The sequence below is a fragment of the Nannobrachium achirus genome (genome assembly GCF_963921795.1).
Source record: "Nannobrachium achirus genome assembly, chromosome: 23".
NCBI classification, from domain to species: domain Eukaryota; kingdom Metazoa; phylum Chordata; class Actinopteri; order Myctophiformes; family Myctophidae; genus Nannobrachium; species Nannobrachium achirus.
Genome location: NC_137830.1, coordinates 3,064,234 through 3,087,851, shown reverse-complemented (window position 1 = coordinate 3,087,851; position 23,618 = coordinate 3,064,234). Strand labels below are relative to the sequence as shown.

At 42.8% G+C, this 23,618-nt stretch overlaps 2 protein-coding genes across 2 annotated transcripts in view; one reads left to right on the top strand and one right to left on the bottom strand.

Moving 5' to 3' along the window:
* Positions 1-23,618, bottom strand: part of LOC308309076 (uncharacterized protein) — a 244,490-nt gene that overhangs the window by 190,307 nt on the left and 30,565 nt on the right. The gene's annotated exons all lie outside the window — the stretch shown is intronic.
* LOC308308410 (uncharacterized protein) lies at positions 2,296-12,453 on the top strand (the record flags this gene model as incomplete). Its single annotated transcript, XM_080753828.1, has 9 exons — positions 2,296-2,324; positions 3,060-3,154; positions 4,224-4,315; positions 5,045-5,210; positions 6,201-6,244; positions 6,825-7,034; positions 8,011-8,130; positions 9,441-9,525; positions 10,584-12,453. 9 exons carry the CDS (start codon positions 2,296-2,298, stop codon positions 10,877-10,879), a joined length of 1,137 nt encoding a protein of 378 aa, XP_080609954.1. The 3' UTR covers positions 10,880-12,453.

Here is a 23,618-nt window from a genome sequence, read left to right as displayed (position 1 = left end):
TGAAATGCAGTTGTATTTAATTATGAAACATTAAGAAACTTTGTGAGAACCTAAAGTTTTGAAACCTAAAGGTTCAAACCAAATGAAAAAAAAAAAAAAAAAAAGCTTGACTACACAACTGCTACAGAATAGAAATTAATACTTATTTGCATATAACAATATATTTGCATAAATATCTTAATTTTAGGGTACTTTGAGTTTGATTCAGAAAGTACAGAAAGGGAAGTCAGAAAGGTTTGAGATGCACAGTGCACTGATAGACCAAACACTCTATATCAGGGGTCTTCAACATTTTCAGGCCAGGGACCCCTTAGTTGAGAGAGAGTTGAAGATGGACCCCTTAGTTGAGAGAGAGTTGAAGCAGGGACCCCTTAGTTGAGAGAGAGTTGAAGCAGGGACCCTTTAGTTGAGAGAGAGTTGAAGCAGGGACCCCTTAGTTGAGAGAGAGTTGAAGATGGACCCCTTAGTTGAGAGAAAGTTGAAGAGGGACCCCTTAGTTGAGAGAAAGTTGAAGAGGGACCCCTTAGTTGAGAGAAAGTTGAAGCAGGGACCCCTTAGTTGAGAGAGAGTTGAAGCAGGGACCCCTTAGTTGAGAGAGAGAGATGAAGCAGGGACCCCTTAGTTGAGAGAGAGATGAAGCAGGGACCCCTTAGTTGAGAGAAAGAGAGATGAAGCAGGGATTTTTAGACTTCTTGTAAATTAATTAATGCAAATGTTTAACAATAGTTTAACTCTTGAGAGGATAAAATGAAACCAAATGGTTGGTTACCAACTCTCCATCATTTAGCTGGGGACCACCTGGAACCCCCTCAAGGTCCACAGGTGGTCCCCGGACCACTGGTTGAGAACCACTGCTCTAATGATTACTGTCAGAAATAGAGAGTACACATGGAACCAATTTTTTGTTTGATTGATTGACTGAGGTATTTATTAGAAGTATTGCATAGTAAAAGGTACAGTTTCATGACAGTTCACTGATACAAGGCCTGTGAGTGGTTTTTCAGGGCGGTTTTAAAGGATGCTAGAGATTTGCACTCCTTTAAGGCCTTCGGTAAGGCGTTCCACATTTTGGTGCATAGCAGGAGAACGAATTTGATCCTTGTGTACACTCTGAATTACAGACCTGTAAGGGTCCATTTGGTTCCATTTGTACACTCAGAGTCACAGAGCTGTAAGGGTCCATTTGGTTCCATTTACACTCTCAGAGTTACAGAGCTGTAAGGGTCCATTTGGTTCCATTTGTACACTCTCAGAGTTACAGACCTGTAAGGGTCCATTTGGTTCCATTTGTACACTCTCAGAGTTACAGACGTGTAAGGGTCCATTTGGTTCCATTTGTACACTCTCAGAGTTACAGAGTTGTAAGGGTCCATTTGGTTCCATTTGTACACTCTCAGAGTTACAGAGCTGTACAAGGGTCAATTTGGTTCCATTTGTATACTCTCAGAGTTACAGAGCTGTAAGGGTCCATTTGGTTCCATTTGTACACTCTCAGAGTTACAGAGCTGTAAGGGTCCATTTGGCTCCATTTGTACTCTCTTGGTGAGCTTGCCTTGTAGATCTACCATTTTGAGAGAATAATAAATACCAATCGATATATGAGGTCCCAGCAAATATAAATGAATACAATTAATAGTCAATTATTTAACAATAATAATAAATATATACAGATCTATAAATGAAGTCCCAGCTTATATAAATAAATACTAATAATAATGATGTAATAATAATAAATAAATACTACTCATAATGATTTAATAATAATAAATAAATACAGATCAGGTCCCAGCATATATTAATAAATACTAATATAATGATTTAATAATAATACATAAATACAGACTGCTGGGCGGAACCTTTTCATCGCTCCTCGTTCACCGGAAGTAAGAGGGAGCCGTTTGAGTGACGGAGCGGAAGCAGCGTGAGGTGAGTGTAGTTCTATATTTTTACAGTCTATTTAAGGTCCTGCCTCAAGTTTATAAACATCAATACAACGTTAGGTTAGCAACTCTACTGGTGTGTGTGTGTGTGTGTGTGTGTGTGTGTGTGTGTGTGTGTGTGTGTGTGTGTGTGTGTGTGTGTGTGTGTGTGTGTGTGTGTGTGTGTGTGTGTGTGTGTGTGTGTGTGTGTGTGTGTGTGTGTGTGTGTGTGTGTGTGCGCGCGCGTGCGTGCGTGCGTGCGTGTGTGTGTGTGGTTTAGTATTGGTCTAGTATTAGTGTGTGTTAATGTTGTTAACTATGCGTGATGAGCTTGTAGATGTGCTTTTATTGTTTTGTTTTAGGCTTACAGTTAAACATGGCTTTTTCCCCCCTCCAGATCTCACAGTGACCACTCCGTTGGGCCGTTCTTGTATTCTGTTTTTGTTTTACTGACTGTGGTTAAGGTTAGGAATAAGGTTAGGATTAACTGTTTACTGAGGTTAAGGGTATGAATAAGGTTAGGATTAACTGTTTACTGAGGTTAAGGGTATGAATAAGGTTTAAATGTTTAGGCATTGATTACAGAGGTTACGTTTAGGAACACCAGGAACAGACTATTATTTCAGATTATAGTGACAGTAAAGTTTTTTTTTTAACAATATATTTATTAGACTTTTTCACAACATTTTATATACATAAAAAAATCCAGAAAAAACAAAAATACAATAGCATGAAAAAACACAAAACCATAAAAAAAGAAAAACGACAATAACTACAAAAACAAATACACTACTCCCCCCCCCCCCCCCCCCCCCCGGTCTGACATTAAGTGCCCCAAATTACAATCTTTAATATACTGTATGAAACAACCCCAAATCTTTTTAAACACCTCTTGTTTGTCTTTCAAAATATACGTGAGGCAAACAAAGACACAATTCTCTGAACCGTTGTGAAATACTCGGTTTCCCCAGACTTTTCCATGACAATGCAATTATTCTCTTAGCCTGTAAAAGACAAATGTCAATAAACTTGATTTCACTCGTTTTAAGTCTGTGTCCATCTGGATAGAGGCCAAGCAGAAATAGTGACAGTAAAGTTGATTACATGTAATCAATGTTGTGTTCTGTGACTCCTTCCTAGCATCGTCCAGTTTCTCTTCATCCTGATCATCGTCCAGTTTCTCTTCATCCTGATCATCGTCCAGTGCAGACATGTTGAGAAGAGCTTCCACTCAGGTGAGACGATCACTCCTTTTATGGGTTTAATGATGCGTAGCCTGATAGTTCACTTCAGACACATTATTGTGACTGAAAGTCGCAGTATTCCATGAGAAATGTCTCAGTTTGTCCGTCCATCAGACAGTCAGTACACATTTGTACTGTCTATTGGTTCCCTTGTCACTGTGACATCACAGGTGACATCACCTATTAGCCGGGGATCCAGTCACCAAAATGGGAGAGGACCTGTGATGTTCTGCCGCACTTTTTATTTCTGTTTTATCTATTAGTTTGGTCATTAAGGTCCACAGAATGAGAGGCCTGCTCTGCCGGAAACATCGCGAAAAAAGGTTATGGCCATTTGTATATTCACTGTCCCATCGACTCCACTAGAAATATTAAAAAAAGAAAATAAATCTGCTTTAAGTAGCATGTGAGGGGTCAAACTAGGGGTTCTTCATCATTCTGAATCCATTGCAAGCATTTATTTTGCATGAAAAACATTCCTTGGGCAACATTTTGGCCACCCAAAACTGTGAAAAGTGGAAAAAAAGTGAACAGATCCGTGTCGATCACATGACTGTCGAGATACTGCCTACGATTTGTAGGATTTTTGGACAACATCTGTAAGAGTAGTGCACAGAAATGTGTTGTGCGAACATCGGCCACTAGGTGGCGCTAGAAAAGGCCCATCTGAAAAATTTAGGGCAGAGGTTCTAGATTGGCATCCAGGGAATGTGTGTGCTCACTTTGGCAGCGACCGGGCCAACGGCGACTGAGATTAGGTGCACACAAACTGCGAGGACACACGGACGGACGGACGGACGGACGCACGCACGGACGGACACACGGACGGACGGAGGGGAAAACATACTCTCCCCCATGCCTTCGGCTGGTGGAGACAACAATGCAATAAGAACAGAACAATAGCATACAACGAAATAGGCACAAAAGAGACAAACATATTAGCACCAATGAGGGAAATCAGGTGTCGCTAAAAGCCAGGGAAAAGAAATGCGCTTTTAAGAGTGATTTAAAAATAGCTATGGACTGGGCAGCTCTGATGTGTATGGGCAAATTATTCCAGAGCCTAGGGGCAGCCGCCGCGAAGGCCCGCTCATCCCTAGTTGTTTTATTGGTTGCTGTCTTGGTCAGCAGCAGCTGGTGGGCTGGGGAGCAGTCGGAGATGAGTTCTGCAAGTGACCTCTAACCCATTCTAACCCATTCTAACTCTAACCCATTCCTAATTTTAAAAACAGACATTAAAATCTTCAAATTGATTGGGAAGCGGAGTGAGGCTAAAGTGAAAATGAATGGTCATGTAGAACAGGGTTTCCCAAACTTTTTGGTCTCAGGGCACCCCATAAATATTTTTTTAATCCGAGGCACCCCTACATTATAATTTTCACTCCCAGCACCTTATATTTATAGCATATCGTCGTTGTCGGGTGGAAACCTTGTATGTCCAAAACCGTTCGTTTTGTATTTATTCTCTATAAAATCCCTAACCCTAAAAACCCTAACCCTCGCATCGCGAGGCGTTGTGTGCTTGTAGATCGGCTGTTTTCACTAGTTTTGTGCGACAGTCTTTACCAAAAGATGTCCACATTTGAAACTTGGAGATACGAGGTTTCTGCCCGACAGTGACGATACATTAGTGATTATGTTGCGAGGAAAACGTTGAGATAATAGCCATTTCAGTTAGAACTGACTGAAAAAAACTGTCCAAATAAATTCCAAATATTATCAAATGATCTCGTGGCACCCCTGGACTGCCGTCATGGCACCCCAGTGTGCCCCGTCACCCACTTTGAAAACCTCTGATGTAGAATGTGCTGTTAGGTGACAGCCCTAACTGTTACCATGTCCTTTATCACTCTGTCCTCATGTCCTCTGTCCGTCCCTCAGCCGGCCTCCCAGTTCTTCTTTGACCTGGGTCAGAAGCAGGGTGGGGGTCCCGGGGGCCGGGGGGGCCGCAAGAGACACTCTGACGGAGACAGACACCCGGGCGGGGACGGACGAGGACAGGGAGGAGACGGAGGAGAGAGACAACACAAACAGCCACGCAGACCCCGTGAGTTCACACACACACACACACACACACACACACACACACACACACACACACACACACACACACACACACACACTGCACCTTAGATACGGAAAAATACTATATCAACATGTTTTCCCAAGCTGTATCACGATACACAATCTTATCGCGATTCTTATTCATGTTGGTTTTTATGTTTATTTTTCAAGTTACTTAACAGTACAACAACCTACAGTACAAGGTAACAAAAACTAAAATAAAAAGTAGTAACAGATCATTTAGACCAGTGGTCCTCAAAGTGGGGTCCAGGGACTCTCTGGCTTCCTTTTGGGAGGTCTAAATTTGACCCTTACAAGTATGTAACTCTGACAGTGTACAAATGAAACCAAATGGACCCTTATGGGTACATTTGGTTTCATTTGTACAATGTCAGATTTAAGGGGAGACCTTGACATTGTAAAGTTTGAGAACTACGGTACTGATTTAGACCAACATGCAGGTTTAAATGCATTCTGCAATGAATCTCTGTATTAACAATTCAATATATCATAATATATATGATATCTATGAAAAGGAATATCAACAATATCTACCGGTATATATATTTTTTGCTATAGATTTTGTAACCTAATTTTCACCCAGTGCCAATAGAATATCCTAAACTGTAATCCTGGGCTCTGCTCTCCCTCTGCCAACCTGGGGAGAGCCCTGAACTGAGCTCATGCTTCCTTCAGTGATTACTTCGTCTGCTTCCACATGTAGTGGGCGGTGCCCCTATTTATTTTAAATGGTGTAGTTTTAAATTATTAGTGCATGTTTATATGATCTGGTAAGAGAATATTAAGGGATTATCCTGTAGTGTGATGATGCTACCAGATTTCAATGCTCTCTCTCTCTCTCTCTCTCTCTCTCTCTCTCTCTCTCTCTCTCTCTCTCTCTCTCTATCTATCTCTCTCTCTCTCTCTCTCTCTCTCTCTCTCTGTGTGTATCTCTATGTCTCTCTGTCTCTAGCTCAGCCTACAGGTCCATGTTGGTTCTGTCTGGCCAGTCCACAGGTGGAGAAACACATGCACTCACACGCACGCACACGCACAAATGCACACACATACATGCATGCACGCACGCACACATACACACACACACGCACATGCACTAAAACACACGCACGCACAATATACTGTATGATATATATAGAATTTATATGTCATACAGCTCATGAATATCAAAAGTCCAAAGTCAGTTCTGATTTTGGGTGTTATGGCATCTGCAATGTTTTTTTTCTTCTTTTTTTTTACAAAATATGCTATTAAAAAATATATATATATCTGTAAAATGTCTGTATTATAGTAATGTCATCAATGTGTTATTTTCTTTCCTCTGTGTGTTAATAAGCATACGCAGCAGCAGTATCTGGTATGACCTTCTTCTGATCAGTATTTGGATCTGTGTGTGCTGCGCTTTCTGTCTACATCCAACAAAAAATAATTCAAATGTGTGTGTGTGTGTGTGTGTGTGTGTGTGTGTGTGTGTGTGTGTGTGTGTGTGTGTGTGTGTGTGTGTGTGTGTGTGCGTGTGTGCGTGTGCGTGTGCCGTGCGTGCGTGTGTTTGTGTGTCTCTCTCTCTCTGTGTGTCCAGTGCTACCTGGCCCTGGCTAAAGGTGGTCTGACCCCCCATCACGTCCTCGTCCTGCCCATCGGTCACTACCAGTCTGTGGTGAAGATGAGCTCTGAGGCGGTGCAGGAGATGGAGCGATACAAGAGCTCCCTGCAGAGCTTCTACCAGAGCAGAGCGCAGCGCGCTGTCATGTTCGAGAGGAACTACAGGAGTCAGCACATGCAGCTGCAGGTACACACTGGTCCTGTTTATCGTGTTCGAGAGGAACTACCGCAGTCAGCACATGCAGCTGCAGGTATTAACTGGTCCTACATAGAGATGTCAACAGGCTTGTGCACACATAGACATCAAAGGGGGCTCGAGCTTCTGCCCTTTTATCCGTCCTCTCCGGAACATGAATGCAGTTTTTACTATGGTGAAAGAAATGCTAATGCCCCCTCTTTCCATGCCACACCTGAAGGCAGCATTCAAGAGAATTGCCCTGTCCAAACACTTTGTGCCCCCTCTATGTAGAAATCCAAGATCACAAGACCTCCAAGATCACAGTGTGTCGCAACACAGCACGTTGTGAGCTTGGAGGTCTGCTATTTCTGGTGCTCTTTTAGAAATTTCAGTCCCTGTCTCTCTAACTTTCTCTGCACGTCCCTGGCCGTCACAATTCAACATTTAAACTGATGATTAATTGTCTTACGATTGACAATTTAATTGTGTTTTTGGCGCTCAAGACTGGAACATGTGAATACAAACTTTAACTTCTGTTTGTAATTTAGGTTTCTTAATCACACACTGCACAGGGCAGATTACCGACATATTTAATCATTTTATACTTTAATAGTTGTAAGCAGATTTACAAGCGTTGTAGCTTTCTCGCTATGAAACATGAGTAGCAGACATGTTATGTTGTGTTTGATTACTAGTTCGTAGAGCTCCTATTCTGCCTGTTTCTTTGGTTAGCAAGTAGCAAGCTACTGGCTAGCCAGCTACATAACAACACCAACAACAACTACGTCATCTGCTTTGCTACTGTTGTGATTGGTCAGACGGTGAACCAACCAACGCCCATCCCAGAAACGACTGCAGATGAAAGCACGTTCAGACTGAATAATGGAGTGAAAGGAAATGTCAATTCAGGCAGAGTGTCAGGCTACAAGGCATGGGCTTTTGGATCCAACTCAACAGTCCACTGTCTCTGTGTCGCCCCCTCCAGGTGGTGGGGGTCCCTGCAGACAGGTGTGCCACTGAGGACCTGAAAGAGGCCTTCATGGTGCAGGCTCAGGAGCAGCAGATGGAGCTGATGGAGATCCCTGAACACACTGATCTCAAGCAGGTGCACGCACACACACACACATGATGGAGATCCCTGAACACACTGACCTCAAGCAGGTGCACGCACATACACACACATGATGGAGATGCCTGAACACACTGACCTGAAGCAGGTGCACGCACACACACACACATGATGGAGATCCCTGAACACACTGACCTGAAGCAGGTGCACGCACACACACACACATGATGGAGATCCCTGAACACACTGACCTCAAGCAGGTGCACGCACATACACACACATGATGGAGATGCCTGAACACACTGACCTCAAGCAGGTGCACGCACATACCGGTACACACACATGATGGAGATCCCTGAACACACTGACCTGAAGCAGGTGCACGCACATACACACACATGATGGAGATCCCTGAACACACTGACCTGAAGCAGGTGCACGCACACACACACACACATGATGGAGATCCCTGAACACACTGACCTGAAGCAGGTGCACGCACACACACACACATGATGGAGATCCCTGAACAGACTGACCTGAAGCAGGTGCACGCACATACACACACACACACACACACACACACACTGATCTGAAGCAGGTGCATGTACACACACACACACACACACACACACACACACACACACACACACACACACACACACACACACACACACACACACACACACACACACACACACTGACCTCAAGCAGGTGCACGTACATACACACACTGACCTGAAGCAGGTGCACGTACATACACACACTGACCTGAAGCAGGTGCATGTACACAAACACACACACGGTTGGATTTTTTAACACAAGATATCTGCAGTTGCACTGGCAGAATATTTAGAGAAAGCATGTGACAAACGGACAAAGAAAACATACAGTTTATAACATGTGAGGTATGTTTGTTTTTGGCATTTCCTTTTCTTTCCTTTCTTTTCATGTATTTTATTTATTTTATTATTGCTGTGCAGTCTCCAGTAATTGAATGTGGTATTGTTTATTCATGTTTGGTGTCTTATAATCCTGTAAGGGATGGGTCTTTATGACAAGACACAGAAATACAAATTCATTCATTCATTCATTCACACTGACCTGGCATGCACGCATACACAAACAAAGGTTGCTGCACTTTCTTTCTGGCTGACTGTGTGCGTGTGTGTGTGTGTGTGTGTGTGTGTGTGTGTGTGTGTGTGTGTGTGTGTGTGTGTGTGTGTGTGTGTGTGTGTGTGTGTGTGTGTGTGTGTGTGTGTGTGTGTGTGTGTGTGTGTGTGTGTGTGTGTGTGTGTGTGTGTGTGTGTGTGTGTGTGTGTGTGTGTGTGTGTGTGTGTCTCCAGGGACTCCATACTTCTACGTCCAGTTGGATTCAGGAGATAAACTCTACCATCGCATCCACACACACTTCCCTCTGCAGTTTGGAAGGTGATGGATTCACTGGAGAATATTATTTTAACATAATATAATAATATTATTTTAATGTGAAGAAGAAGATTGTGATTTCAATCTATTTCACTCATTTAGTATTAACAAAACAAAATGAATAAAAACAACTTTATTAAGAAAGTAAGTTAAAAAGGGTCAAAACTAAGCAAAACTAACTAATAGGATGTATTTTAAAGCCAAGAAAGAACTATCTATGGCTCGTTCATAGAAACATTAAATGACGAATAGTGATGAATAGTGTAGGCTTTGTTTTTGACTCTTTTAGAGGAGCCAGTTTGGAGTTGCAGCAACATGTAGGTGTTCTTTCACAGCGGTTTTAAAGGAGACACTCCTTTAGAGCTGTCAGCCAAGATGCTATATTTGACTATATATATATCACTAGGGCATTCACGAATAGTGATTTTTAGTATTCGAATTATTCAACCTCAAAGTATTCGAATAGTGGAATATTCGACAGGACTGGCCAAACTGTCAAATATTAAGTAAGCAAGAGGCGAACATTGTGAAAATAGCAGATCTACATGCTCACAACGCCTGTCATTGCGAGGCGTTGTGAGCATGTAGATCTGCTATTTTCTCAATATTTATCTGCGGAACCGAGTCACATTAAATGTAATACCTACAATTCCAAGTGCTTGTCAGGGTGGGGGTCCCCAGTTCAAATATGTTTATTTTGGGGGTCATGGCCTAAAAAGGAACCAGAACCACTGGTATAGAGCATTAACAAATTCATCCACCAGGGGCATTGACAACTCATTCTTATGACTTCCTATCTAGCCAAGCTTTATAAACTACATATTAAAAAAAAATATATATATTTGGTGAATGCCCTAATACACAATATAGTACAATATTGTGTGTGTGTGTGTGTGTGTGTGTGTGTGTGTGTGTGTGTGTGTGTGTGTGTGTGTGTGTGTGTGTGTGTGTGTGTGTGTGTGTGTGTGTGTGTGTGTGTGTGTGTGTGTGTGTGTGTGTGTGTGTGTGTGTGTGTGTGTGTGTGTGTGCGTGCGTGCGTGCGTGCGTGTACGTACGTACAGGGAGGTCCTGGCCAGCGAGGCGGTCCTCAACATCCCAACGCGCGCCGACTGGAAGGAATGCAAGCAGAGCAGACAGGAAGAGGAGGAGCTTAGCAAGACGCTCCGAGAGCTCTTCCAGCCCTTCGACTTCTCATTGGACGACTGAGAGACAGCTGACCATGACGGACGCTTCTCATTGGAGGACTGAAAGACAGTTTTCCGTGACGGACACTTCTGTGGCAGCCGTCAGCTGTCATGTCTGCTTGTCAACCCTGTCACGATTTCTGCTTCTGTTGTTGTCTGTGAGGGGTGGGTGATATGGACAAATACAATATCACCATATTCTTCCAAGCTGTATTACGATACACAATCTCATCACGATTCTTTTTCATGTTGGTTTTATGGTTATTCTTTCAAGTTACTTAACAGTACAACCACCTACAAGGTAACAAAAACTACAAGAAAAAGTAGTAACAGATCATTTAGACCAGTGGTCCTCAAAGTGGGGTCCAGGGACTCTCTGGGTTCCTTTGGGAGGTCTAAAATTGACCCTTACAAGTATGTAACTCTGACAGTATACAAATGAAACCAAATTTGGTTTCATCTGTATACTGTCAGAGTTAAGGGGCCACCTTGACATTTTAAAGTTTGAGAACAACTGATTTAGACCAAAATACAGGTTTAAATTAATTCTGCAGTGAATCTCTGTATTAACAATTCAACAAGATTTTCTACAAGGCTCTCCCTCATTGTATCACGAGATATCTCTGAAAAGGAATATTGTGGAGACATTGTATCGTCTCAATGATATTTATCACCATATGGCCAACCCCTAGTGTCTGTCTGTCTCTACCTGTCTGTCTAACTGTCAAGTCTTCTCAACTCTTTCACAACAAAGTCCTGGCTTTTCCTTTGTGTTGTTGGCGGGATCGTTTCTTTGTTTACAACCACACGTAACAATTCGGACCGTTTTTACTCTGACAAAGATGTGCTTATTTGATACGCATTATTTGACACCTTCACCACCAGCAAAACCTCTGTGTCAGGGAAAAAAGAAATGTCCCCAAACTAAATGTCTTACATATTTAGATCACAAGCTCTCGTTAAAATATATATATTTTTTAAACCCAAGGACAGAATTAATCATTTTCACTTATTATGTCTTTCTCCAAACGATATTTAGTTTTGCAGGACTTGCCACAACGAAGTAGGGCATCAAATTATGATCAAAACATAATAAAAAAGGTGAAATACGGACATGCATCAGGGCTGGTTTTTCAGGAGCCAGGGAGCTTTTCAGATTTCACACATTCACTTCAACTTGTTTTTCCCGCTTTAAACCTAAAATACTTCAAAACTTGCTAAACGTGAGGTTTGTGCTCTGTACTTGGTCTGCTCCTTTCCCCGCCCCCCCCCCCCCCCCCATCTACCCCAAGCCACCACCGAAAAGAGCCGCCAAAAATAGAGCTTGTAGATCTGCTATTTTTGGCTAATGTTGCCCTCAGAATAGGGATGCTAGGGTTCAAGCGGGTTAATGTAAAACATTAAATAAAAATCCTATCACACAAAGATTTGGCGGCCCCCCTTGTGGTAACTCTGAGGAGCCCTAGGGGTCCCGGACCCCCTGTTGAAGACCCCTGGTACAGCGGTTATTTGGATTGTCTTAGTTTGATGGTTGAATACGGGTGTAGTGTGTGTGTGAGTGCGTTCACGTCCGTCTGACTGTAGTTCTACAGTAATTCAAGTAGTGTTTTCTGTCATCTGTTTCTTTTTAACCGTTTGGCTGCAGTTACATTTATATTTCAAGAAGATCTTTTTTTAGGGACTTGTAAATTCAGAGATGCTGTGCGTGTGTGTACAGATCACGTGCTTTGTTTTGTAGCCTCCAATGAATGACGATTAAACCTTTTTATTTTATACTCTGTGACGTCATCAATAAATATTGTTTACAAAAAATGCTTCTCTGACTGGAAAACAACTGAATGTGAGAATGTGTACCGGTGGTAAAAGCTGCTAGGGACCTTTTTAATACCTGACATTTTAAATGAAAGAGCATTACCTCATCAAAAGTAAATCAACAAAACTATCCACCTGTTTCTGCGGGAATCTAATGCAGATAAATGTATTTATGTCTGCTATTAAATCCTCCAAGTTATCTCAGTTCCTACATGTCCACCACTAGGGGGTGTTAAACTGCTCGACTGTTAATGTTAGTCTTTTTGGGACCGTACCTATGTTCCCCAGGTTCTATGTTCCCCACTTTCTTACCACCTAAACCTAACCTCAGTAAAACTAATGCAGGTTAACCTGTGGGGAACATAGAACCTGGGGAACATAGGGTGGACCCCCTCTTTTTGACCGCTTGTATCCTGTATTAGCCTTTCTTTACAACACTACAACAACATTCTAGACCTAGACCTGATATGGTCATTCATGGCTAGCTCATGTGTTTTTCTATAGTATTAGCCTATTATTGTACGCTCATTTTGTATGTGGGAAAAACATATATATTTTGAGAAAAATATCCACCACAAGCAAACATGGCAATGACCCCTGTCTTAGTTGTGCTTGCAGAAAAAGCCAGTAAGTATTTCATTATTCTTTTGAATCACGCCCAGGATTAAAACCCAAGTCTCTTGTGTGAAAGTACAATATCTTCTTAACCACTAGACCAAAAGGGGTACATCCCCATGGACAAGGGGATCCATATATCAAATATCTGATGTGTAAAGTGGTCAAACGTTTGTGCTTGTTGTGGGCTCGCACACTTGAGATATTGTCATTATTGTGGGCTCGCCTGTTAGTGAGAAAATGAAAATAAAAACATCAATGTGTTCAGCTTACTGTGGCAACGTGTGCTATTACTTTTTACAGCAATCGGCCAAATGGTGGTGCTGTAGGAAGCCTTTGAAAGTGCAAACTTTGAACAGGTATAGCTCATGCTGTGTTTGAGGTACAGCCATGAAACCCCTATTGTTGCCCACAATTGTTTCGAAGGAACAATATTTTCTAGTATTAGCTTTGCTACCTGTATTTTCATTACATTACCACATTAGCAGTACACTTACATTAGCAAATCAGCTCAACATTATAGCAGAAAAATCAGATTTTACCACTTAAGTATACAGCGATAAAATGACCTAAACATCATTTTCAGAGATGCCAACCAGGTTAGAACCCATCACAAGGGGTTAAAGATTAGTTCTGAATAGGTTGGCAACTTCTACCCCGAGATAGCTGCATATGTCTAAATATCAGCTTCGGCCCCCCGACTAATTCAAACTGGCTACATTTTAATATATTCTCTCTCTCTCTCTCTCTCTCTCTCTCTCTCTCTCTCTCTCTCTCCATGAAATTCACATTTGGCCTGTGGTATGGTTGTCGTTCATTATTGAACAAAAATGCAAACTGGGTTAGAGTTATTACCTGTAAGTTGCACTTTATATTAAACAGCCTACTCTTTACTACCTGTAACCTGCCTGCCTATCTACCTACTAGCTTACGGGAGCTCTCTCCATTCCGATATGTCGCCACTCCGAAATTGACTCCTTATTGTCGGAGTGGCGACACTCCCATAGGGGTTATGTTTAGGGTTAGGGTTAGAGATGGGATGGGGTTAGTGTCGGAATGGAGACATGTCGGAAAGGAGACATGTTGAACACCCCTGCACTGCAGTCAGTACCCTGTCTGCCAATCAGAGTTCCCAGAGGAAGTCTGCAGACTGCAGCTGAGTCAACAGTGCTAAACGCCCTTCCATGTCTGCTGATCCATGCTCACTGCGCTGGAAACAAACAAGTAGGTTAAACACAGCTTTACATTGTATTTAATAATGTGATATCAACCGCATGTTATGGTGTTAAAACAGCCACATTAAAGCTGTGTTCAACACAGGCTATATTCACAGCCCAGTTCAAAACAAAAGGAGACACGATTCATCTGACTGACAACAAGAGTCTCTTCCCACTCTCATTCTGCTCTTTCAACTTGAGATGATCTGTTCTTTTTGTCTATGGTTTGAAGCGTGTGTAAATGAACGGACCAGTCCAGTAGAAAGTATTGTTTATGTCCATAGTTAGTAGCTGCTGTCTACAGCCAAGAGCCAACAGTTCGAGCCTTACCTGATTGCAGGCCACGGCACGGGGCGGAGTGACCGCGGCAAGGGGCGGAGTGAACGCGGCGGTTATCGTGGGCTTCGGTGACGTGTGCAGTGGGGCGACGGTGAGATTCGAACTAGTGATCTCTGGCACTCAAGTCGGCGACTCTATCCATTCAGCCATCAATGCTGATGTTTATCGTGTTTTAAATATAACGATTGCATTCACCACGGCTTCGTAACTCTCTGCCTGCGGCGCTCGGGGGCGAAGAGCAGGACCAAGGTCCGCTGGCCTTCGCGCCGCTTGCAATGTCGTGGACAATAATCAAACGCCTCCGCCCACCGCCGCGTTCACTTACGGTAGCGTTCACTCCGCCCCTTGCCGCGTTCACTCCGCCCCTTGCCGCGTTCACTCCCCTTGCCGCGTTCACTCCCCTTGCCGCGTTCACTCCCCTTGCCGCGTTCACTCCCCTTGCCGCGTTCACTCCCCTTGCCGCGTTCACTCCGCCCCGTGCTCCGGTCTGCAATCAGGTATACTAGAACAGTTCTGCCAACCGGGCTCAGGGGGAAAACTTAACTACGCATAGCGCTCATCTTGCAGAGAAAAAGGGGATGAGGGCGGTTGGCTCTGCCAAGTGGCACAACATGACGGCCATATGACCGTCATGTTTCCACCTCAACCATGCTTCTAGCGAGGTAAACAAAGAGCCCCGGCAGGCTAAACAAACGTTCAGATTTAAAAAATAAAGTGCTTAACCAAGGCTAGTTTGTGTCAGAATAGATACCGTTCAACCAGAATGACATGCCGCTCCCGTGTTGCTTAATAAAAAGCACATTTCGGGTTCTCCTTGTATTTCCTGGTTTTCCAGACCAACCCCATCTAGTATGGACACGGAGATGTGGGCGTGGACTCACAAAAACCTGTCCGAAAATACATGGGGAAACAGACAATGATCGGATAAAAATGCTTTTCATTACACAATACGGGAGCGGCATGTAATTCTGGTTGAACGGCATCTATTCTGACACATATTAGCCTTGGGTGAGCACTTTATTTTTGAAATCTGAACGTTTGTTTAGCCTGCCGGGGTTCTTTGTCTACATCGCTAGAAGCAAGGTTAATGTGGAAACATGACGGTCATGTTAATGGCCGTCATGTTTCAGGGCTACGCTTTCATTCTGCTCTCAAAGTTGAGATTCGATCTGTTCTGAGTTCTGACGTCTTAACGTTTCTATAGTCTATGGTTTGAAGCGTGTGTTCTACTGGAACGGACCAGAGCAGTAGAAAGTATTGTTTATATTGTCCATAGTTAGTATAGCTGCTGTCTACGGCCAAGAGCCAGCGTGCAACAGTTCTGCCAACCGGGCTGAGGGGGAGAATCGCATAGCGCGGCTCATCTTCGAAGAGCAAAGTGCGAGGCTGAAAAGAGATGAGTCTGCTGCTCTGCCAAGTGGCACAACGGGCTGTGCGAGTGTGCGTTGGTCTGGCGAGGGGAGCCCCGGGTTCAAGTCCATATTATAGTCAGTAGCTGCTGTCTACAGCCAAGAGCCAACACACAACAGTCTGCCAATCTCAGGCTAGTCTGGCTGCCTGGCATAGCGCTCATCTTGCAGAGAAAGGGATGAGGATGGATTTCTGCTGCCTCTGCCAGGTGGCAACAGGCTAAGCAGTGTAGCTCTGCTCCTGAACATGCAGTGGTGGAAAAAGTACTCACGTTTTACCCAGTAAAGTTAGCCTAGGCTACTACAGCCAAGATGCAGCGCACAACAGTCTGCAATCGGACTCAGGGGGAAAACCTCGCATTGCGCTCATCTTCTATGACAAAGGGATGAGGATGAGTCATGAGTCAGTCTCTGCCAAGTCAGTGGCACAACAGGCTGTGCGTTGGTCTGTCGAGGGGAGCCTCGGTTGCAAGTCCCGCTTCCTCGCATCATTACATTCAGATGAACTGGATCAATTCAATTCTATTCAAAGGAGCTTTATTGGCATGAGAAAACATAACGTTTACATTGCCAAAGCACGTTCAAATCATAGTAAAAATAGTTGAAAATGGGGAAAGTTGGGGAAGGGGGATAGCCTACAGTATTATTATGTAAACAGAGCTATGTCACATTGTGTGGTTGGTTGTACAGTAGGCTATATACAGGGTATGAAGCTTTTTGGAACTAGCAGCATTTCTTTTTTTCTCAATACGATTTCAATAGAAGGAACAAATAAGGGAAAAGATAAAAGCCTCAAATTGAAAACATGTTTAAAGGTAGCAGCTCTGTCTATACTTTAGGTCTGGATGCCAGTCAATGGTTTGTAATAATTTATTTGTGACACTTGCTTTGGCAATGTAAACGTATGTTTTCTCATGCCAATAAAGCTCCTTTGAATTGAATTGAATTGTAATCCTTAGGGTGGTTGTATTCCATTTTTCAGGGGTTGACACTAAGGTCTCAGAGGCACGTGCCCATCGGGCAAGTACAGGTCATGTTCTACTTGCCCAAAGGTAATGCCCACTTGCCCGTAAAGTAAATCGTCCATTATAAAATGATAGGTATGATTTTAATTACCACTCAATTTAACACTTATTTCTTTACTTTCTGGGGCTGTGCGATAAAATGTCATACCTCAATACCTGCAAATCCAAATACCAAATACTTTAGCTATGATTGAATATGTCTATGGGTTCACACTTGTTTTTTTTTTTTTTAAATGTAGCAACAGTAAAAACAGCACATTATAGGTAAATAGTGCTCTTATTTTACATTCCACAGACCAGAAGACACAGCGCACTGGCCACGTTCAGGTGTTTAGACAGATATCTCGTGTTGTGTTTATAGACATTTGTGTCCCCTCTCAAAAGAGCACTTGCCCTGTCGGGCAACCTGAAAGCCAACTTCACCTGCCCTGACGTTTTATTTACCTGCCGGGGGCAAGTGGGCAAGCCTTAGTGTCAATGCCTGATTCTGTAGCCTTCTTTTATCACATCAGTTCACACTGCTGTGTTTGCACATTGTTGTATTTCTCCCAGCAGGTATGGGAGTTTTTTTGTCTTTGGTCATGTTTTCAAACTCACTTTGGGTGTGTGTAATCTGTGGGAAGTATGTGTCTCTGTTGTCTTGGTAGGTGGTTAGAAAGTGTAGCTCTCCCAGCAAACATTTTGAGGTATATTAGACATCTAATATACATCTAAACTTATACCAGACGTCTAAGTTTATACGTATAAAAATGGTCTAGATTTGCAAGTTTTTTAGACGTCTAAACTTAGACTAGACGTCTAATATACGTCTAATAGACGTCTAAGTTTATACCTGGGTCTAAATTTAGACTTCTAATAGACGTCCGGCCGTAAGGTCTAAATATAGACGTCTATTAGACGTCTAAATTTAGACCCAGGTATAAACTTAGACGTCTATTAGACGTATATTAGACGTCTAGTCTAAGTTTAGACATCTAAAAAACTTGCATATCTATACCTCTGGTAGACCATTTTTTATACGTATAAACTTATACTTCTAGTTCAAATTGTTTAGTGGGCTGTTTCTACCACATTTTGTGTGCAGTGGGCATAGCCTGTCTTCCCTTGGGAGCGGGGTCTGTCTGTGTTTCTCTATGGCAAGGCTGTGTTCGCTGAGTCTGTACCTGTAGTCAAGGCTTTCCTGAGTTTTGGGTTGTTTACTGTGCTCAGATATTCTGCCAATGTATATTTTCTTTTTAGTGCTAGATAGCATTCCATTTGCTTTGGTTTTGGGTTCTCTTTCCAGTATGTCAGGTAGCTTTCCTTTTGTTTTCTTATAATCTGATTTGGTCCAATGGGATTTCCGTCTGGTAGTTGTGCTTGTGTTTGTCCCTGGGCCAGCTGACTCAGTGGGCATCCCTGTAGGTTTTCACTATGGTTGAGGGCTATATGAAGCGGGTCTGGGTTGCCTTCTTTTAGATGTTTATAACATTGAAGTGCTCTCTTTTTTACTTTGAACCAAAATGGCTATTATCTCAACGTTTTCCTTGCAACATAATCACTAAAATATCGTCACTGTCGGGCAGAAACCTCGTATCTCCAAGTTTCAAATGTTTGTCTTTTGGTAAAGCAAAGCACTGCTTCATCATACAAGACTGTCGCACAAAATTAGTATAGTGAAAACAGCCGATCTACAAGCACACAACGTGTGCTTGTGCCTCGGATTAAAACAATATTTATGGGGTGCCCTGAGACAAAAAGGTTTGGGAACCTCTGAGTTAGATCATAACATTATGGTAGGACCATATCGTAAGTGGACCATAAGTTACACTATAACACTATTGCTGGTGGGAAAATATGTTTTTTAGAGTATATCTGTAGTAATAATATGGCCATAGCTATACTAACACTAGATGTAGTGATTATATCTGTAGTGATAATATGGCCATAGCTATACTAACACTAGATGTAGTGATAATATGGCCATAGCTATACTAACACTAGATGTAGTGATAATATGCCCATAGCTATACTAACACTAGATGTAGTGATACTATGGCCATAGCTAACAACACTAGATGCCAAAAAAAGTGAAAAGATCCTGTGTTTGTGTCGTGTCTTCCCCCTTTCACCGCCTCCCTGTTCGTCGTCTCCACACGGCAGAGCAGTGTGTTGTCGTCTCCACACAGCAGAGCCAGTGTGTTGCGCTGGCTTGCCTCCGGTTCAGACAATCACATCTCCTCTCCTATGAACACAAATTTGTTTCCACTGCCTGGAGTCTATGGGAGCGACTTTGCATACTAATGTCTTCAATGAGTTATGGCCTGCCTAGTATTTGACCGTCAAATCACATTCCTTCGCATGTGTGTGTGTGTGTGCGTTGTGTGTGCGTGCATGTGTGTGTTGTACTGGTCCCTCTAGAGTTGGAGAGCCCCACTCAGATCTCCCTGGTGGACGAGTCTTCAGGAGAGTTAAAAACACTGACCTCAGATCAGCTGTTCTCTGGGTTAGATGATAGAGTTCTATTCATCATAACTTTAAACACACCTGGGTTAGATGATAGAGTTCTATTCATCATAACTTTAAACTGACCTCAGATCAGCTGGGTTAGATGATAGAGTTCTATTCATCATAACTTTAAACACTGACCTGGGTTAGATGATAGAGTTCTATTCATCATAACTTTAAACACACCTGGGTTAGATGATAGAGTTCTATTCATCATAACTTTAAACACAGGCCTCAGATCTCCAAGTCTCACAGCCTTCAATGCTAGTAGTTCCTGCAGCCTTGGTAAGCGTTGGTAAGGGTTGGTAAGGGTTGGTAAAGGTTGGTAAAGGTTGGTAAGGGTTGGTAAGGCTCACAGCTGTCCTGATGGGTTCAGTCATGTGAGTAGTAACTATTATAGGATATATATATTAATAACATTAATTTAATGGCGTAATTCCAGTACGGATTGCAGTTTTGTGCTCAGATATTCTTTGTTTGAGTGGTCGTTTAGTTTGTCCAACGTACGCTAGACCACAGGGACATAGCAGCATGTAAATCACATGTGTTGATTTGCAGTTGATGAATTCACGTATAGGGATCTTTCTTCCACTGTGGGGATGATTAAAAGTCATCATTAACACAATGCCTGCCAAGGGTTAAAAAAAAATCTATCTTAGTACTGCCCGGCTTTTTACAAAAAAATGAAATGAAAATAAAAAAAAAATTAAACATTTTTTGAAAAACAATAAGCTCTCAGAAGATGTCCATTGCCCCCTTGCAGTTGGCAGAAAAATATAATCAACCCCAAGAAAAATCTATTTTTAGATTAACACACGCAAACAATTACAGCATGTGGATGGTGGCCATTTTGGCAGCCATCTTGAAGAAGGTGTGCAGAAAGCTGATTACATGAATAACATTTTTATAATTTTTTATCAGCATCACAGGCTGCCCAAAGAGCTGTGAACACATTGCTGTCTCATATATTAGTGAACAGTGCCCCCCAGTGGCCAAAAACGGTAGAACGTACAGTAACGTGTAAGGCGGTAGATAGCTGGGCAAAATAGAACGTTTATAAACGTGTAAGGCGGCAGATGTGTTAACAGCCAATGAGGGACCAGCATTCCTGGTGATGCCAGTGGTGAGCACACCTCAATTCTGCCCCGAACCCAACCGACATTTAGGGTAGGGTAGGGCCTAAAATGTTTGCTAACTAGTAGGGCCGGGTAGGGCCTCGGGCCGACCCAGTTAGGGCCCAGTTAGGGCCGGGCCTTAATTTTCAGGCTTGTTGAGAACTCTAGTGCAAGGCGCGAGTTGGCACATCGACAGAGTGCAGTTCTAGTTTGCCTTTGTTTCATTCCAACAGAAACCACTCAGCAAGTTATCTTTGTTTCATTCCAACAGAAACCACTCGGTTGCATTTAACATGAGTTTGTTCTACAAGCGCAAATTTTACCATCCTTTTATAATGGACGACTTACTTATCGGGCAAGTGGGCATGAATGACATTAAGGCTAAAAGGATAACGCAATACTTTACTAGTTATTCTGCCCAGATGCTGTGTATCTGTACAGTACTAGACAGAAAAAAAAGAAACTTTACTTGAAGAATCTCAGATTACATCTGTAAAAAGCCCAAGCCCAAAGTTTCCAAGGCCCTGTTTTAAACACACAAAACAATGTGTTGGCAGGGGGAGAAAGATCTGTGTCTGAAGCAGTTACTCTGTTACTTACTAGCTGAGGAAAGCATCACAGCTGCTACTGTACTTACTACTGTAGTTGCACTGTCACACCTGTTACAATTTAGGTCAGTGGTTCTCAACCTTTTCAGGACGCCACATTTTTGACACAAGAGCCAGCGTGCAACAGTTCTGCCAACCGGGCTGAGGGGGAGAATCGCATAGCGCGGCTCATCTTCGAAGAGCAAAGTGCGAGGCTGAAAAGAGATGAGTCTGCTGCTCTGCCAAGTGGCACAACGGGCTGTGCAAGTGTGCGTTGGTCTGGCGAGGGGAGCCCCGGGTTCAAGTCCATATTATAGTCAGTAGCTGCTGTCTACAGCCAAGAGCCAACACACAACAGTCTGCCAATCTCAGGCTAGTCTGGCTGCCTGGCATAGCGCTCATCTTGCAGAGAAAGGGATGAGGATGGATTTCTGCTGCCTCTGCCAGGTGGCAACAGGCTAAGCAGTGTAGCTCTGCTCCTGAACATGCAGTGGTGGAAAAAGTACTCACGTTTTACCCAGTAAAGTTAGCCTAGGCTACTACAGCCAAGATGCAGCGCACAACAGTCTGCAATCGGACTCAGGGGGAAAACCTCGCATTGCGCTCATCTTCTATGACAAAGGGATGAGGATGAGTCATGAGTCAGTCTCTGCCAAGTCAGTGGCACAACAGGCTGTGCGTTGGTCTGTCGAGGGGAGCCTCGGTTGCAAGTCCCGCTTCCTCGCATCATTACATTCAGATGAACTGGATCAATTCAATTCTATTCAAAGGAGCTTTATTGGCATGAGAAAACATAACGTTTACATTGCCAAAGCACGTTCAAATCATAGTAAAAACAGTTGAAAATGGGGAAAGTTGGGGAAGGGGGATAGCCTACAGTATTATTATGTAAACAGAGCTATGTCACATTGTGTGGTTGGTTGTACAGTAGGCTATATACAGGGTATGAAGCTTTTTGGAACTAGCAGCATTTCTTTTTTTCTCAATACGATTTCAATAGAAGGAACAAATAAGGGAAAAGATAAAAGCCTCAAATTGAAAACATGTTTAAAGGTAGCAGCTCTGTCTATACTTTAGGTCTGGATGCCAGTCAATGGTTTGTAATAATTTATTTGTGACACTTGCTTTGGCAATGTAAAATGATAGGTATGATTTTAATTACCACTCAATTTAACACTTATTTCTTTACTTTCTGGGGCTGTGCGATAAAATGTCATACCTCAATACCTGCAAATCCAAATACCAAATACTTTAGCTATGATTGAATATGTCTATGGGTTCACACTTGTTATTTTTTATTTTTTTAATGTAGCAACAGTAAAAACAGCACATTATAGGTAAATAGTGCTCTTATTTTACATTCCACAGACCAGAAGACACAGCGCACTGGCCACGTTCAGGTGTTTAGACAGATATCTCGTGTTGTGTTTATAGACATTTGTGTCCCCTCTCAAAAGAGCACTTGCCCTGTCGGGCAACCTGAAAGCCAACTTCACCTGCCCTGACGTTTTATTTACCTGCCGGGGGCAAGTGGGCAAGCCTTAGTGTCAATGCCTGATTCTGTAGCCTTCTTTTATCACATCAGTTCACACTGCTGTGTTTGCACATTGTTGTATTTCTCCCAGCAGGTATGGGAGTTTTTTTGTCTTTGGTCATGTTTTCAAACTCACTTTGGGTGTGTGTAATCTGTGGGAAGTATGTGTCTCTGTTGTCTTGGTAGGTGGTTAGAAAGTGTAGCTCTGTTTCTACCACATTTTGTGTGCAGTGGGCATAGCCTGTCTTCCCTTGGGAGCGGGGTCTGTCTGTGTTTCTCTATGGCAAGGCTGTGTTCGCTGAGTCTGTACCTGTAGTCAAGACTTTCCTGAGTTTTGGGTTGTTTACTGTGCTCAGATATTCTGCCAATGTATATTTTCTTTTTAGTGCTAGATAGCATTCCATTTGCTTTGGTTTTGGGTTCTCTTTCCAGTATGTCAGGTAGCTTTCCTTTTGTTTTCTTATAATCTGATTTGGTCCAATGGGATTTCCGTCTGGTAGTTGTGCTTGTGTTTGTCCCTGGGCCAGCTGACTCAGTGGGCATCCCTGTAGGTTTTCACTATGGTTGAGGGCTATATGAAGCGGGTCTGGGTTGCCTTCTTTTAGATGTTTATAACATTGAAGTGCTCTCTTTTTTACTTTGAACCAAAATGGCTATTATCTCAACGTTTTCCTTGCAACATAATCACTAAAATATCGTCACTGTCGGGCAGAAACCTCGTATCTCCAAGTTTCAAATGTTTGTCTTTTGGTAAAGCAAAGCACTGCTTCAT